Here is a 19,328-nt window from a genome sequence, read left to right on the forward strand (position 1 = left end):
CCACCCTACCTCCCTCTTTCCTAATTGTCCAATCTAGGCAATAAATGGCAATAAATATATATCTATTAATAATTGCTTTAAATGTAAATGGCTTAAATGCCCAAATCAAAGGAAATAGGGTAGATGAATGGATAAAACAAGACCCATTTTTTGCTGTCTTCAAGAGAGCTGCCTCAGAATGAAAGACACACACAGACTAAAAGTAAAAGGATGGAAAAAATATATGCCATGCAAATGGGAAGGAAAAAACAAAGCTGAGGTAGCAATACTTACAGTCAACAAAAGAGGCTTTAAAGCCAAGGCTATAGTAAAAGACAAAGAACACTACATAATGATAAAGGGAACAATCCAGCATGAAGATATAACCATAGCAAACATCTATGCGCCAAAGACAGGATCCCCTGAATCTGTAGAGAAAATATTGATGGATATAAAGTAAGAGACTGACAGAAATATAGTCATAGTAGGGAGTTTAACACCGCATCACTTCAATGGATAGATCTTACAGACAGAACATCAACAAAGAGACAGCAGCCTTAAATGATACACTAGATCAAATGGAGCATTTTATGCCAAAGCAGCAGAATATACAATTCTTTTCAAGCGCACATGGGACATTTTCTAGGATAGACCACGTGTTAGGACACAAAACAAGTCTCAATAAATTTAAGGAAAGTTGAAGTCATATCAAGTATCTCCTCTGACCATAATGCTAGAAAAGCGGAAATCAATCACAATAAGAAAACTGAAAAATATACAAAGACATGGAAGCTGAATAACATATTATTAAAAAATGAATGGGTCAACAGTGAGATCAAAGAAGAAATAAAAAAGTTCCTTGAAACAAGTGAAAATGGGAACACAACAACCCCAAATCTGTGGGACATGGGGAAAGCAGTCCTAAGAAGGAAATTCATAGCATTATAGACTTATCTCAAAAAAATTAGAAAAAGCTCAAATAAACAATCTAACTTTGCACTTAAATAAACTTAAAAAAGAACAACACATAAAGCTCAAAGTGAGCAGAAGGAAGGAAATAATAATGATCAGAGTAGAAATAAATGAAATAGAGTCTAAAAAAAATAAAAAAGATTAATGAATCCAAGAGTTGGTTCTTTGAAAAGATAAACAGGATTGACAAACCTTTAACTTGACTCATCAAGGAAAAAAGAGAAAGAACCCAAATAAGTAAAATCAGAAGGTAAAGAGGAGAAGTAACAACTGACACCAAATGAATATAAACAATTGTAAGAAAATATTATAAACAAGTATATGTCAATGAATTGGACAAGTGGAACAAAATGGATACATTTCTAGAAACATACAATCTTCCTAAAAAGGGAAGATTCAGAGACTCTAAAATAGACAGATTATAACTAGTAAAATTGAAGCAGTAATAAAAAGACTCCCAACAAACAAAAGCATTGTACTGACTGGCTTCACAGGTGAATTTTACTAAAATTCTGAAAAGAACCAACACCTCTCCTCAAACTATTCCAAAAATTCAAGTTTGGGAGGGAAGGTTCCCAAACTCATTTTATGAGGTCAGCATTATCCTAATTCCAAAACCAGATAAAAATACTACCAAGGAAGAAAATTATAGGCCAAGATCCCTGATGAACATAGATGCTAAAATCCTCAACAAAATATTAGCAAAGCAAATACAGCAAGACATGAAAAGATAATACACCATGATCAAGTGGGATTTATTCCAGGGATGCAAGCTTGGTAAAACTTTTGCAAATCAATAAACACGATACACCATATAAACAAAATGAAGGATAAAAACCACATGATCATGAAAAAGCATTTGATAAAATCCAGCACCCATTTATGATAAAAACTCTCAGCAAAGTTGGAATAGAGGGAACATACCTAAAAATAATAATGGCCTTATATGACAAACTCCCTGCCAGCATCATACTCAGTGGGCAAACACTGCAAGTATTCCCCTTAAGATAGAGAACAAGACAGGGATGTCTGCTTTCACCTCTTATTCAAAATAGTACTAGAAGTCCTAGCCAGACAAGAAGAAGAAATAAAAGGCATCCAAAATTTGCAGATAATATGATACTGTACATAGAAAATGCTAAAGATGCCACCAAGAAACGACTAGAACTGGTACATGAATTCAGTGAAGTAGGAGGATTCAAAATTAATATCCAGAAGTCAGTTGCATTTTTATATGCCAATAATGAGCTAACAGAATGGGAAATTAAGAAAACAATCTCATTCACAACTGCTTCAAAAAGAATAAAATACCTAGGAATATATTTAACCAAGAATGTAAAAGACCTGTACTCAGAAAATTATAAGACACTGAAGAAAGAAATTGAAGAAGATACAAATACATGAAATCATATACCATGTTCAGGGATAGAAAGACTTAACATCATTAAAATATGCATACTTCCCAAAGCAATCTATAGATGCAACACAATTCATGTAAAGATACCAATGGTGCATTTCACAGAACTAGAACAAATATTCCAAAAATGTATATGGAACCACAAAAGGTCATGAATAGCAACACTGATCTTGAGAAAGAAACAAAATTTGAAAAATCACACTACCTAATATCAAACTATACTATAAGGCCACAGAATCAAAACAGCATGGAACTGGCATAAAGATAGTCACATAGATCAATGGACCAGAACAGAGAGCCCAGAAATAAACCCACACCTTTATAGTCAATTATTATTTGACAGAGGAGGCAAAAACATACAATGGGATATAGATAGTTTATTCAATAAATGCTGTTAGGAAGATTGGACAGATACGTGCAGAAAAAGGAACTACACCCCCTTCTTATGCCACAGGCAAGAATAAATTTAAAATGGGTTAAAGACTTAAATGTGGGACTCAAAATCATAAAAAATCCTAGAAGAAAACATAGGCAGCAAAATCTCAGACATTGCTTGTGATAATATTTTTTTCTGATAAATTTCTTCTAGCAAGGGAAACATAAGAAAAAATAAACAGGATTACATGAAGCTAAAAAAAATGTTCACAGTAAGAGAGAAACCATCAACAAAATGAAAAGACAACCCACTGGATGGGAGAACATATTCACCAATGATACATCTGATAAGGAATTAATATCCAAAATTCATAAAAATTATAACCCAATACCAAAAACCCAACAATCCAATTTAAAAATGGGCAAAGGACCTGAATAGACAGTTCTCCAAAGAGGACATACAGATGGCCAATAGACATATGAAAAGATGTTCATTGTCACAATCATCAGAGAAATGCAAATTAAAACCACAATGAGATATTACCTCACACCTATCAGAATGGCTATCATCAATAAATCATTACGAACCAGGGGTATGGACTTGGGGGGGGGGGATTGCTGAGGGAGGGAGATGCTGGGTGGAGGGGAGTAAAGGGGAGAAAATTGTAACTATTGTAACAATATAATCAATAAAATACATTTAAAAAAATCAATAAACAAGTGCAGTCAAGGATGTGGAGAAAGGGGAACGCTTGTGTATTATTGTTGGTGGGAATGTAGATTGGTGCAGCCACTGTGGAAAGGAGTATGGAGTTAACTCAAAAAATTAAAAGTGAAACTGCTTTTTGACCCAGCGATTCTACTTCTGGGAATTTATCAAAAGAAACCTGAAACACTAATTTGAAAGAATATACGCACCCCTATGTTTAGTGCAGTGTTATTTATAATAGCCAAGAGTTGGAAGCAGCCCAAGTGTCCATCAGTAGATAAAACAGCTATGGTACATCTACACAGTGGAGTATTACTCAGCAGTAAAAAAAGTAGAAAATTTTGCAATACCATGGATGGGCCTGGAGAACATTATGCTAAATTAAATAAGCCAATGAGAGAAAGACAACTACCATATGATTTCACTCTTATGTGGAATCTAATGAACAAACTGAACTAACAAGCAGCATAGAGGCAGACTCAGAGAGCAGGCTGACAACGCTGTGGGGACTGAGTGAAAAAGAGAACGAACTCATGGACACAAACAATGGTGTAGTGATTGTGGGCAGGGGGAGGGAGGTTGGTAGAGGTGAAGAGGGTATAAGGGGGATAAATGGTAATGAAAAAATACAATAAAAAATAAACTATTAAAAATAAAAATAAAAATCTTCAAGAGGATTTCCCTGTTAACTCATCTCTAAATACCCACATTCTCATTATGCACACTTAAATTTGTATTCTTGATGGTGATAATAAAAAATTGTTCATTATAGATGGTGGTTATTGTGGTGTGTGTGGCAAGGCAGAAGATCAAGGGTCATTCATTAACCTATTGGAAAATAATCAGTAGGGATACAAGTCAAAGGCAACTATGAGCTTATATTCATAGATTCAACTTAGCAAGATTTATATCCCACCCTCAGCCAAAGTGGCTCTTAAAAACACATTTTTTTAAAATCATGGCTGCCCTTGCATTGGTGATGTTAGTTGCTGATTGCCCTGAGGATAAAGGCCTGAATCCCTATCAGGATTCTGGTCACCCCTGAGCTAATTTCTGCTCACTCCCTGGCAGCAGCAAAGCTGGCCTTTCAGCTCCTTGATAGACATCTCTTTGCTACTGCTGGTCTTTTATGCCCCCTGTTCCTGCTTTCTGCTGGAACCATTCTCCTTTCCGATTTTATTCTAGGCCAGGTCCTCTTGCTGTGTGCCCCTCAAAGCACATTCATTTCTTCTCTGATAGCACTTATCACTCTGTACTGCAAATGCCTGTTTCCTGCGGTTTCTTCTCTAGAACACAAGTCCCAAGAATACTGAGACATGAATTTTTCCTTGTGGTACCTATACCTAACATAGCACTGGCTCATAGCAGGCACTCAATAAACATTATCTGAATGAATAATAGAATGATTAATAGTAAACAAAAAAGCCTCATTTCTAAATATAATCATTCCCTCCCTAGAAGACAGCAATGCTTCGCTCACAACTTTGGGATGGCAAAAGCAAGATATGGCCTGTGGGTGCTGTAAGTGTGGTTTGCTCAAGAGAGATAAGCACATTTCCCCTCTTTAAAATAACTTTACAGACAGGAAATACATATAATATACATATATACAAAGCATATAAATATATGCTTGCAGCTGCATGGAGCATGTTTAGAAGGATGCACAGTGGTTATTTCTTAGAGAGTGGGAAAAAATGTGGAAGAGAAGAGAAACTCTTTACTTTATATCCTTTAGTACTGTTTGACCTTTCCACCCAAACCACCATGCATTCTTCATGATACTGTAAGCTGCCTCAAATATACAGACAAGCATAGAGAATAATGTAATAAACATCCACCCAACATTACTACCTAGCTCTATCTAATCTTTGTATACTTTCATATTTGATTTAGATATTTAAAAAGAAGTAGAACAGTACATGTAGACTTGAAGTACTCTGTATACCTCTTTCTAATCTCATTCCATTATTTTATTCCCCAAAGGTAACCTTTAACCTACATTTGGTATTTATCTTTCCTGTAAATGCTTTTATACTATCACTACACGTCTATATATACATAAACACCATACAGTTTTCAAACTTCATGTAAATGGTTTTGTATTATATGTGTCCTTTGACAACTTCGACATTGTCTGCATTTGGAATCACCTGGGGAGCTTTATATAATACTGATGTGTGGGTTCTACCCTCAGAGATTCTGATGTAATGAATGCATGGTCTAGTTGAGAACTACTATAAATTGGTTCATCCTTTTTTGTTTTTTTACTGCTATACAGAAGTTTTCACACTATGAATACTTCACAACTCATGTATTGATTTTCTGGTTGATGAATTGCTTCCAATGTTTTTCTGTTTCAAGCAATTCTGTAATGAACATTGTTGTATTCGTCTCCCAGCACAAGTTCCTATAGGGTATATTCATATACTTAGAAGTTGGATTGGAGAAATAAAGGTTTGAGCATCATCAACTTTACAGATATCATCATATTTCTTTTCAAAGTGTTTATAGCAATTTATACTCCCACCATTTCTCTGCCTCTTTGCCAACACTTGGTATGATCACACTTAAAAATATTTTTGCCAATATTTTGCATGTGAAATACTGTTTCATTGTTTTAAATTGTATTTCCCTGATTATGAATGACGTTGAACATTAGAGTTTCTGCTTCTATGAATAGTCTCCTGCCTATTTTTCTATTGTTCTTTTCTCTTTTTCTCATCTCTTCCCTCTTTCCCTCTAAGCTCATAGCTTTTAGTTTTGGGATTTTGCCATTGCCTCCAGCCTTCCATACCATGGTCCTCAATCCAGAAACAGCTGCTGAAATGGAATTTGGGATACCAAGTACAAAGCAATACTGAGTATGTCACAGATCCAGTGGCTGGGCCATCTGGTGGTTGAGTTGTTGCCTAATCTCAGGTCTGTTCTTTGCTTGGCCTTCTAGCCCCAGGCAGTGAGTCTGTGGCTTTTCTCCCCCATCTTCTTTTGTGACCAGCCCAAACTCAGGATGGATGGCAGATAAAACTAGGTTTTATTAATATTGCCAAATAATTCAATAAGCAATCAGTTATATAAACATAACAAGAGCTGTCAAAACTTATTAAAGATTAGAAGCAAGGGTAACTTTCACATTGACACAGCTGGAAAAGTATGATTTACCTGTATGCTTTGTGCTTGTGTCCCTTGAAAATTTTTTGGAAGCAACTGTTTCCAGAAACTTTCCTTTGAATAGTCAAAATGTACAGCCATTGGTGTATTATTTTGTTGAATATTAAACCAGACCTATTAAAACATTAACATAAAATCAGTACAGGCCTATGGGAGACCAAAGCCCATAGCTAGTTAAGATGAAGCAAAATATTACAGGCCTACTACCCAATGAAGTGGCAGAAGCCAGGGGTGGGGGTTCTGAAGTAGGAGATAAAAGACATTCCAGGCTTACATGGTCATTAGACTGCTCATTGAGTCTCAACCTTGGAAGCACTACAGAATCACCTTGGGGTGAGGAGCTTTAGGGATAAAAGATTTCCCTGGCCCCACACCCCAGGGATTCCAACTGAACTTTTATAGTTTCTTCAAAATTCCTCACTTGATTTTAAGGTATAGCCAGGGTGAAGGATCACTGACTTGACTTTTGAGGAGATAGTTCAAAGATTTTTCTCCCCCAATATACTTACATTTCCATCATCAAACAAACAGTCTACACTTTGTAAAGGACAAAATGGGTCAAACTGCTTATGACATTGTCCAGTTAATGGATTCCAAAGCAAACATTCATCAGCTTCCCGAGTTAATACATAAGCCGCATGCCCCTGAGGAAGAGTTAAAGTCATTTGAGGTGGGTACTTAACACATTTTTTAATGTGAAAATTACAATGTAAGCATGTGATAGCTTTGATTTCTAAAAGCCTTTTCTGGGGCCTTTAAAATTTTGTAGAAAGGAAAAAAAAAAGCTGGAGCTCAGAAATCTTTAGGTCCAGGCTGGCATGAGGATTCCAGGGAGGGAATTCTTGAGCCAGTGCTGCGATGTGTGGTCCTGCAGGTGTTCCCTCATGGCAATAAGATATGCTGTTCTAACAAAATCAGCATATTATGACAATTTCCCAACAGCTAGAAGTAAGTGTTTTGAGGTAGGGGCACTGTTGTATAATTCAAAGTATGGTGCTATGTAGACCAGCCCTGCTTTGAATAGAATATACTCAGGAGATGGGTGAGCACCACACAGATTAGGGACTAGAAACTGGCCTTAGGCTCTGGAAAAGCCAAGTGAAATTAAAAAGCCATTAAATTAATTTTGAGAACAAGATCAGGAAACCATCTGAGGAATAAAAGTCATTATGTTATGATATTTATCTGCATATACTTTTTGAAGTGCAAAACTTTCTTAGCAAAAATAAAAATTTCAGGTAACAATAATGACTATTTCCCATTTATTATTTATGTACATCAGGTACTCTACCCAGCATTCACACTAATTTTCCTGCTTTGATTCACTCTAAATTCTGTGAGGTAGGGATGATTATTACGTTAATTTTTTAGATAAAAATTCAGAGGTTAAGGAGCTTGTCTAGGGTAACAGTAAAAGGCATTATTCCTGTTTTTGGAGGAGATAGCTGAAGCTCAGAGAAATAGAGAGAAGGCTGGCAGCTATGGAGGCTGGTGGTTACGTGGTGGAGGGAGGGGACATAAGGGGAATAAATGGTAATGAAAAAAATACAATTAAAAATAAGTTAAAAAAAAAAAGAGTGAGATCATACAGTTAGTCAATGGCATTGTTCATTTTTAAAAACCTTACTGACCAACCCCCAAACCCATGTTCTTAACACTGTACTGTGTAGCCTGGTTTCCCTTATTCCAAATCCTTTTTTTTTATCTTTATGTTCATCTCCTTTACAGTAAAGAGGAGACCTTACCCCAGTCACAAAACTGAGATCTAACACACCTATGATACTATAGGACTCACAGGTCTAAAAGCAAATGTTTGTTGAAATACTGTTCACTGTTTGCTGCCATCTAGCGGCACTTAAAACTACCGCAGGGGATCATGTGGAGAAATTAACCATGGGCTTTTTTTTAACTGACAAGTTTGTGACACAGAAATAAGCTATGTCAAGGAAATATGAAAAAAACAAAACAAAACAAAAAAAAAACACATAAAACAAAATTGGAAATTATAACACTGATCAAGATATTTAGGTTGAAACAGAAAAGTTTGAAAGAAGACAGTTTTCTGGAGGTATAAATACAGGAGTATATAATTAAGTTGTAAAAATTTCAGGAAGGTAAACATGAATTTCTGGCCGATTTATTGTGCAAGTGAAAATTGAGCAATGGAGAATGTGAAGTTTTTCTCAAGGATCTTAAAATACAGTGTTAGAAACATAAAAAGATGATAACGGCAATAGTGGTTAACAACCACTACAATTACTACTATAACTATTACTATGTTACCACCAACACCATTACTGAGTATTTACCATGAACCAAGTGCTCTTCTCAGTGCTAAATACTTACTGTGTGATTTAATATTCATAGTAACTCTACATTAGTACTATTTTAGAGAAGAAAAGCAAAAGCAAGTCATTCTTTACATTGTAGAACTTTTGATGAACCATTATTATCCTCTTAACCAAATAATTGTTTGCCCACAAAATTCCTTAACTAACTTGTGAAAAGATGGAAACTTGGGTTGAAATCTTTTAAACTTGCAGCTGATAGTTGATTATTTTTGTTTACACTATTTAAATATTAAAACTCCAGCACTTACTTCTAACATTGAGGTTCCCAGGAGGACCAAAGCTCTCTTTCCGAAATACAAAAAGAAATTGCAAAGAAGTATGGCATGCTCCTCCTTATTTCCAACAGCCAAGCTGATGCAGCGCTAAAGCAAAACAAAAGCAACAAGGACAACAACACAAAGATAGGGGAGATAAAGCTCAGTAATGCAGTTAATACTAGGATACTAGTATTAAAAAAAGCTCTGGCACCATTTGCCTGATAAAACACTAGGGCATTAGGAGGAGAGAACCTTAACTTGGAACAGAGGGGTTACCTTTACTGTTGGACAGTTAATGTGGATACTGTGTAAGTGACCAAATAATTTATCATCCAAAATGGGGCCTTTTTGTGTAGACAAACAGTAAACTGCCCTGGGCAAACAGGGGCATATGGATTGGTATTTTAAGGAACCTCATCTGATAGGAAATAATAGTGTTTTTTGGAGGAAGGGATCCTTTGGCCAATGGTGCCAATACAGTGCTTTCATCTGAGAGAGAGAGAGAGAGAGAGAGAGAGAGAGATCATAGTTAGAACCCAATTGGGAAAGAAGGTTGAAACTTCATCAACTCAAAGAATAGAACAGCTGGGTTGCATGTAATCAAATACAGGGGTGAGCAAAGATAGGTTTACAGTTGCAATACAAATAAATAATACAATAATTAATAAATAATAATAGAAGAATAAATTGTTTTGCATATTCACAATTGTAAACCTACTTTTGTCCCTGTAAATGGTGCCTAGTAAAGCAGTTGTAGCAGTTGTAGCAGGAGGTAAAACACAGTGGAGGTGGCATACTGGTGGTCATGACCTAGTTCTAGTTCTAATCTATAGGTGTATTCTGTTTGGTACCAGAATATTTTTTAAAATGGGGAGATCTCATGATAAAACTGGATTTATGGCTTCTCTTGAAAAAAATCAAAACACATATTGGCCCAAATATTTTCATGACAATTATCTGTTGCTGCCGAGTAGCATCTATACCATTTACATAGGACATGTGCTTTCTAGTTCATTACAGTCCTAGAGAAAGGGCTGTGCTGACCAGGGAGAGTAGGAGCAGGGAGCTCAGGAGGTCTTAGAAGTGACTATTTACCAATCAGTATGAAAGCATTTAAACATTTTCACTACTGATACAGCCACATCAGTACACACTAGCTGAATGGAATGGTGAGGGATGGGGGCTAGGGAGGATGGTAATATAGCTCATCCGAAAGAAAAGTGTGAACAGAAGACTGAAGGCCAGAGCACGAGAAGTCCTCAATGTCAGGCCAAGGAGGTTCCCTGCCTGAATTTCATAAGAGGAGGAAATGGAGAAAGTAGGTAACTAATACACTGAGTTCCAGATGCTTTGTATATGTTAGCCTTTCAAAACTCTTATATGACATATGTGAGGAAATTAAGGTCCAAAGAAGCTAAATAGCTTATCTTAGGTCACAGAGAACTGTGAAGTGGTTGAAGTAAGATTTGAACCAAGGTGTGGCTCCGAAGACTATATATTAGGTAGGAGAAAATAACTCATGTCTTGTTACAATCTAATTAGTCATACACATGGGCATCCTGTGGCCAAAGAGTTCATGTCAGTGGGAAGACATATGCCAAGAAGAATCTCATGCCTGCAGTAACCTCTAGATTATGGGTAGTGTTTGGAGTTGGGGGTGTGTGTGTTTACCTGAATGGTTGTATTTTAGTTATGTTAGAGGCTGTCTTTCAATGTTCTCAGGATCATAATACCCCTAAATACATTGATTAGTTTGAAGAGTCTCAGAAGGTCTAGAGTTTATGACATCTCCTTAAGTTCTATCAGATTTGAATCACTAAATCACTAGTACCTATGAGTTAACCCTGTGCTCCCTAAATCCAATTCCACTCAAAACATTCTAAATAAGTTCTGGTATCATCAGTTCCAGATGGAAAGCATCTCTCTCTTAGGCTCCCATCATACTAATATTTTCCAATTAAAAACATTTACAGAATGATTGCAAAATTTAAAGCAGTGTATAAGTGATAAATATAAATATAAGTAAGAATCAAAACTTCCTGTTAATTCGAGGAGATTAATCTTGGGATGTATACGTTGAGTATGGTTGCTGGGTCAATATATAAGCAATTAAATATTATGTAAGGTGGAATGGAAGAAGTGCTCTAATTAAGGTTGCCAGATTTGGGGGAGAAATTGAATGCCCCATTAAATCTGAATTTCAGATAAACAAATATTTTAGTATAAATATGTCCCAAATATTGCATGGTACCTGTATTTTAGTTGGCAACCAATCTAAAGAGAACTGTAATCCGTGTGCTATACAAGCTCTTCATTCAGATGTGGCGATACTGGGCAACCTGGGACGTGGTGGCATTTGCCCTGTATTTCAGGGTCTGACCAGCTCCCTAGTGACAAGCCACATGTCTCTCTGGAGACTGTTATAATATTGTACTGAAATCCCTATTGGATCTTATAACATTAAGATTTCTGATCTTTCAGAATTATTTTTATGGACTATTAATAGAACTGAAAATGATTTATTAATTTATCAAATGCTTTCACATTTCATAAGGCAAAGTACTACATATTTTAAAAACAGGTTTCTTTGAGGCCCTGGCCAGGTAGGTCAGTTGGTTAGAGCATTGTCCTGATACACCAAGGTTGTGAGTTCATTCTCCAGTCAGGCACATACAAGAAGCAACCAATGAATGCATAAATAAGTGGAACAACAAGTTGATATTTCTCTCTCTCTCTCTCGCTCTCTCTTATCAATAAATACAAAAAACAGGTTTCTTTAAAAGAAAAGCAAATTAGAAATATTATAAATTTTAATTATAAAATGCAATTTGTTACCTCTGATGTTATCCATATATCAAAACCATCATTTTCATCCAGTGTATCAGGCATAACAGGAATCAAAGATACAAAATGAGCAATGAGGTCCTAGAAAAATATTAAGCAAGATTTATTGAGTGTATACTAGATGCTCATCACAATGCTTTAAATGCGTTATTATTACATTTAGAGAATCCTATGAAGTCTACTGTTATTTTTGTTTTACAGAAGAGGCAACAAGCTTAGCTTGCCCAGCATCACACAGCTAATGAAATATATACGGCCTCTAAGAATAAGTCTAAGTTAGCCTCATTCCAGAGTGTGCCTGTTAACCATTACATTTCACTGTAATAAATTACTAAATTTTAAACATGGCACATTACATATATATTTTAAAATATAACTGTTAAACTTGAAAAGAGATGTTGAAGAATAGCATAAGTTTGATTTGCTTTTAGCTTCAAAATTGGAATTATTTTTATTAATATAAGCTGTTATGAGCTGCTGCTGCAGGATGATAGTGGTATAATATACCTTCTCAAACAATAGAAATTATACCGTTGTTCCCCCTCTAGGACTGGAAACAAGAATTCAGGCTAAAGTAGGAAAGGAGAAAGGGATAGGAATAAATAATAAGTTAACACAGAAGTTCACTAATATTTTCATTAATTTACAATAGCCACCATTTATGAGCTATTATGACCTCCTTCACTGTTACGGTTCATAGTCCTTGAAAAGCAAAGGAGGTAGAATTTATAGTTCTAAAAAACAAAAATATTTTCTTTGAAATAAATCTACAAGCACTGTTATCTCCTTGAATTTTGGGTGTCAGGAAACACAGGCAGGAAGAAACTAGGATGGAAAAGAAGAGTATAGCAAAAGACAAACTAAATTAGGAATTTTGATTTTAGCTTAAAGAGTCCAGTTAAAGGAGCTTAATAATGGGCAAATAAATACTCTGAGGAGATCCAATTAACTCAATCAAACCTGAATAAATAGAAGGTATGAGTGATTTTTCATAGTTGCCCTTTAATCAAAGCTTACTTTCTTCTTAAAGGGGATACATATTTACTTCTGATTTCATATTTTCCTTTCTCAAAGTGGAAGAAGCTATATCCTCTTTTGAGTCTGTAATGAATAAATCTTCATTTTATATGAAATTAAAATTTGAGTATATGTCTCTTTTGTCAGCTTGCAAACAGATAGGCATAAAGTCACATAAGGCTGGGTGTGAAGTGTTATGTTGGCAGTTTACATAGAAAATTATAACAGAATTTTCCGCATTCCCACATACAATGAGGAGCAATCCTGTGAGAAGTAATCCTTAGATGGACACAATCCCTTTAGGTACATAACTTTTTATTTTGCCTGGAAGTCAAAGAAATCTTTGCATCATTTTTCAAAGTTTGATAGAAAAGCTGTGAAGCCAGTATGGGCACATGAATTGGTGTAGCAACAGTGACCCTCTAGTCCACGTGGGTAGAAATAAAGGGGATCAAAAAGATCTCTCATTTGGGGCTCAGGAGGACACCCTGCAACACAGATGATTGTTCTCTCAGGAAACTGTCTTTGAAGGCAAAACCATTTTAGTGCGAAACTTATACTCAAAATTAACATTAAAAAATAAACAAGTTAAAAATGTAAATTTGGAGTGATAGAAATGGAAATGGTTGCACAATTTTGTGAGGATACTAAAAATCATTGACCTGTAAACTTTAGATGGGTTAACTATATGGTATGTGAATTATATCTTAATAAAGCTTCCAAAAGTAAATATAACTTACAAGTGTTGCATTAGAATCATGAAGAAATACATCCAGGAGTTGTTGAGGTGGATTTAATGCCCTGATATATCTTGTTACTAAGATTTGTTTCCCGTCATCATTAAAAACAGTAGTTATGATTCTTCGGTTGGGAAATTCTGCTTTACAATTTTTTTTAAAAATCAGTGCTCTGTCCAAAAGGTCTATTTGATCTGAAAACTAAAATCAAGTTTAAAATATTTCAACATTGTCCCATATTGTTCCCACAGGAAGTTATCAAAAGTAATGCTGTTTCACCAGCTTTGAAATTATTGTTATTGGTTTTTAAAATACTGTACACTTCTTTGATTGTATGTATAAAAATAATTCAATGTAAAACATACCTTGTCTAGTTCTGGATTACAAGTGACATATGATATTTGAGGTTCAATGGTAGCAAAAATATTTAAAAAGGTACATTCTTTTAAATTCTGCCCATTATAATCTTCTTTAGGAGATGTGCAAGTCTTACTCCAAGTATAGCCAAGCAAAATGGGTGGAATATTTACTTGGAATGTTCCATTAATCTGAAAGAATATATCAATATAATCAATTCTGCACAATGAAAACAAACATCAATCAAGTATAGCGTAGTCCAGCTCAGTCTTCTCCACCGGAGGAAACAAGCTTGCCTGGGTACGTGCTGGATGTACTTGCATGAGGATGATCAGCTTCTCCATAGTGATCTGTTCACAGGCACCCTTGTCACCCTGCGTCCCTGTCTAAGATGTACTGTGCAAGAAGGGTAGGAGTAAGAAAGGGATAAAATGAGGAAGTTATTGCACCAAAGGCCTAAAAACTCAAAGTCTAATTTGGGCATACAGAAAATGCTAAAAGACAATATCGCAATTTTTCATTGGGTCTAGAAAGAAGAAAAACTGCAATACTAGGAAGGACAACCCACAGGTCCACAGGATGAAGAATCCTGTGTGTGTATGTGTGTATAGGGGGGAGCTAATTTATAATCATAATAACTAATAATCATAGCTAATAGTTACTTGAGCACTAAGTATGTGCAAGGCACTGTGCCAAGTGCTTGATATAGATCACATCATTTGGTGAGGTAGGTACTGCTCTTCTTTCCATTTTGTAGATAAGGAAACCGATGCTCAGAGAATTTAAGTCACTTGGGCAAGATCAAAACGCAGTTGATGAGCAGAGGAGCCAGGATTAGAACCCAGGTTTGTCCATCTTTGAAGCTCACATTCTGGACTACCTCTCTATACTAGAGTCTTGCTGAGTCTGAGAAGTATCTGCAGGGATTTACAAATATAGGAAGTCCTGTTCCTTCTAACAACTTAAATCCCTCGTCGTCGGCAGCCGTCCGTCTCGAGAGACGATGGTGTAGCTTCTTAAGAGTCTATCTGCACCACCGAGAATGGCTGTGCAGTCCGACTCGGGAGTGACACGGTATCTGTCTCCTCCCGTGTTGAATCGACATCTTGCGATGACGCTGAAGCTACAGAGCCTGGGCAGGGTAATATGGAGGGTCTGCTGTTGCCCATGCAGCAGACCCCCCCCCTCTTCGCAGCTGAAGGGTCCAAGGGAAAGACGGAGTCGATACAGCTTGGGTTCAGGTGCGCCGCAGGAGTTGCCGGTGTTGACTACAACGTCAAACCGCCTTAGGGACTCCGGCTCCGGATTTTCTGTCGGGGTTTACTCCCTTAGCCTTTCCCCTGAAGAGGTATGCCGCAAGGCAGCGGAGGTTTTTTGGAGTCAGAGTTTTCCTTCTCTGATGTACCCTGACTGGAAGATCGAACCAGCGACACTTAGCTCGCAGGCCGACGCTCAATCCACTTAAATCCCTATTGCTGTTTATTTGCAGCACTTATATTTGCAACATCCTCCCTCATGACATTCTGTGATTCCATGTTATGCAGACATTTCTACTCTCCTCCCTAATATCCATTCTATTCTCTTTTCTCACCAACAATTTTAGGTGGCAACATGAAAGCTATGTAGTGGTTAAGTTACATAAACACAATATAAGAAGTCTGCTGGAATTTTCTGGTGAGGTGTCTGTTTTTCTGATACAGGCACTGCCACGGCATGCTTCACCCTGACATGACATGACATGCAACATGAATATGAGGCTGAAGGTGCAGTGAACAATTTGCAATTATGAAGATGGAAGCCACATGACAAGGACAGTGGAACAGAAACACAAAAGTAGCTTGTATTCTTGAAGATATTCTTGAGTGCTGCATTGGCATCTAGACTTCTTTTTAAGTAAAATAAACAGACCCCTCACATCAGCTGCATTAGGTTTTCTGTGGCATACGACCAAATACATTATTAACTAATGTACACATAAATCCCTCGGAGTCAAATGCCCTTGTTTGCTTGACCAACTCATTTCTAGGACTTATTCAGAAGTTATCTCCTCTGTAAATACTTCCTCAATCTTTCATTCTCCTCCTCATTCCCCTCTTACACACCCCAGCCCCTCTGAACAACCCCTTTCTTCCCCCTCCAGACCAGGAAGGGTCAGGTACTCCTTACTGTATCATTGTACCTATCTCATGCCTCTATTAAAGCACTTCAGTATCAGGTTGTACTCAAATGTGAGGGTTTTTTCTATAGACAATGAACTCCACTGAGGTAGAAAATTCATTTCTGAATATTCTGTATCTGGTATAGCTCTGTAAGGAGGAGCAGAGCTCAAAATGGAATCTAGGCCAGAATTTTTATATTTTGCTGGCCACATAGGCATATTCTTGCTGCATAACCCAATAGCAGAGCCCTCAGGGAGTATAACACAGACAAGTACTAATCATCAGTTTCACCATTAATAATAAACAATGTTGAGGAGCGGAAGCTCCTGAAACCCATGCTTACAAAGCAACATCATTACTCAGAATATTTGTAAATCTGGTCCTATAAAAAGTATATGCAAATATAAATGTTGCTTAAAGACCTAAGGCTAGCTGTCTCAGTCTTTATCAATATATCCTTTAAAGTTTTAGGAAATAAATTTTGAGTTTTCTGTTCTAGAGACAGCTAAAACCTTCACACACTCCCAACACCCCAATGGCTCTCAAATATGACATCACTTTAAACCAACTTAACAACCTGCCAATCACAGAATCTAATTCAGAGATATCAGTAAAGGTTTCTATTAGCCAGAGGTAAAAACTTAGAATAATCAGTAAAGAATCATTTTCTGTTACCTCAGATTGTTGCAGAAGAGCAGAGAAAGGGAAGACAATGAATCCAAGCCAATTTTTTCTTATATATGAATGACTACTGTAGTTTCTGAAACAGTGATCCTGTTAAAATAAATAATTTTTCTATTATTTATTTTATATCATGTGATGAGTAATTTCACAAACTTATAGATAAGTATAAGAAATCATTCTTTTTAAAAATGAAACCAAAGGGTAAATAGAAAATATCTTTTTTTCTCAGTTTTTAACTTCTTAAAAACATAATTGATTATTTAAAGCAAAATAATGACCAGTTGTGGAGTTTATGACATACTTACATCTTTAATGTAATACTTTTACTGTAGTAGATATGCTCAGTGCAGCAAAATTTAAAAATACAGTGAAGAATACACTAAAGAATGTAGAAAAAGGCTCTTGCTGGGGCGCTGGGAAACCCTGTTGGCCAGTGTGGTGCTCTTTCTTTCCTTTATGCAGAAGGCCATAATGCTCATGGATCCTTGGATATATTGGGTTGGCTAAAAAGTTTGTTTGTTTGTTTTCCATAAGATGGCTCTAGTAGCACTTAGTTGTCTTTAACTTCATTTGAAACAATTTTGTTAGATTGTTTTGTGACAACTGTCATATCAGCATGCATTTAAAAAATTTATGAAAATTGCTGAATTTTTGTGTAGCCATTTTAATACTGAAGATGGAAGAGGATACACAACATTTTTGGCATATTATGCTTTCTTATTTCAAGAAAGGTAAAAACACAACTGAAACACAAAAAAGGATTTGTGTAATGTATGAAGAAGGTGCTGTAACTGAACGTGTCAGAAATGGTTTGCACAGTTCTATGCTAGAGATTTCTTGCTGGATGATGCTTCAGGATCAGGTAGACTAGTTGAAGTTGAAAGTAATCAAATCAAGACATTAATTGAGAACAATCCATGTCATACCACTTAGGAGATAGCTAACATACTCAAAATATCCAAATCAATAAAGTGATTGGTGAAAATGAAAAATGTGTCATTTACTTTACAGAAAAAACGAAATGAACTTTTGGGCCAACCCAATAATACAAAATTGTAAAGGCCAAGATCCAGGATGAGGAAGGAATTCCTCCTGTTCAGCAAAGACTGATCTTTTCTGGTATGCAACTGGAAGATGGACATACTTTGTCTGAACTACAACATTCAAAAGAAGTCCATTCTTCATCTTATGTTGAGACTTCATGGTGGTAATAAGGGAGAAGTCTTATACCACTCCCAAGAAGAATAATCACAAGAGAAAGAAGGTTAAGGTGGTTGTCCTGAAATACTATATGGTGGATGAGAAAGGCAAAATCAGTCACCTTTATCAAGGATGCCCTTCAGATGAATGTTGTGTTTTTTTTTTTTAATCCTCACTTGAGGATGTTTTATCATTAATTTTAGAGAGAAAGGAAGGGAGATAGAGAAGTAGATAGAGAAATGGAGGTGGAGACAGAGAGAGAGAAATATGGATGTAAGAGAGAATCATTGATGTGAGAAACATTGATTTGTTGCCTCCTATACATGCAACCTAGGTATGTGCCCTGACCAGAAATCGAACCTGCAATTTTTTTGGTGTACAGGATGTGACTCCAAACAACAGAGACACCCAGACAGGGTTAGTGTTGGAATTTTTATGGCCAGCTACTTTGACAGATATTCTTGTGGCAAATGTTGTCTGACCTATTGCTTCAACAAACCAGAAGACAACTCTATATACATTAATAAAAATATATCAACTAACAACAACAAAATAATATAGAAAAAGAATGAACCTTAATCTAAACCTCTAATACATCATCACCAATATCAAGCTTAAGGTGTTAAACTGTAATGAAAATATGTTGAAATAACGACAACACAAAGATGAGATTATCGTCATGAATGCCTGGTCAATTAGAAAAGGAGATATAGAGATTTTATGGTTGATATAACAATGATCAAAAAGAAGCAGGTTTGCATACATGGCTAAGAAATTTAATTGCATGGTGTATCTATTGGAAAAAGGTAACTCACAAGGTTGCCTTAACTTAAGCCCTTAAAAATGATGCAATTCAGTTTTCTCTAATTTATCAAGCAGCCTTTTGAGCCTAGTTTGGTTTCTAAGAAAGGTTTCTCTATTGAGAGAAGATTGCACCAATAAACCAATTCTGATTGCTTGGTAATTATGTCTCTTATTCTAGTTTATACATTATTTGTTTATTTATGAAATGCCTTTAATAATCATTATTTTTTATTTCATTGTGGAAACAACAAAACAGGAGATTTACCCTCTAACTTAAGATTTTATTTGTTCCTATCAC

General features: G+C 36.1%; 1 protein-coding gene across 1 annotated transcript in view; it reads right to left on the minus strand.

Moving 5' to 3' along the window:
• The window catches only part of CC2D2B (coiled-coil and C2 domain containing 2B), a 99,299-nt gene that overhangs the window by 6,696 nt on the left and 73,275 nt on the right, over positions 1 to 19,328 (minus strand). The window contains exons 28-34 of the mRNA XM_090277924.1: positions 17,018 to 17,116; positions 14,192 to 14,374; positions 13,830 to 14,027; positions 12,064 to 12,153; positions 9,220 to 9,333; positions 7,130 to 7,264; positions 6,612 to 6,734 (exon numbers count right to left, since the gene is read on the minus strand). Of these exons, the coding sequence (XP_090134050.1) occupies positions 6,612 to 6,734; positions 7,130 to 7,264; positions 9,220 to 9,333; positions 12,064 to 12,153; positions 13,830 to 14,027; positions 14,192 to 14,374; positions 17,018 to 17,116 (942 nt within the window). The remainder of the gene's footprint in view (positions 1 to 6,611; positions 6,735 to 7,129; positions 7,265 to 9,219; positions 9,334 to 12,063; positions 12,154 to 13,829; positions 14,028 to 14,191; positions 14,375 to 17,017; positions 17,117 to 19,328) is intronic.

Source organism: Furipterus horrens, unplaced genomic scaffold, assembly GCF_987537825.1.
Source record: "Furipterus horrens unplaced genomic scaffold, mFurHor1.1.pri manual_scaffold_5, whole genome shotgun sequence".
NCBI lineage: Eukaryota > Metazoa > Chordata > Mammalia > Chiroptera > Furipteridae > Furipterus > Furipterus horrens.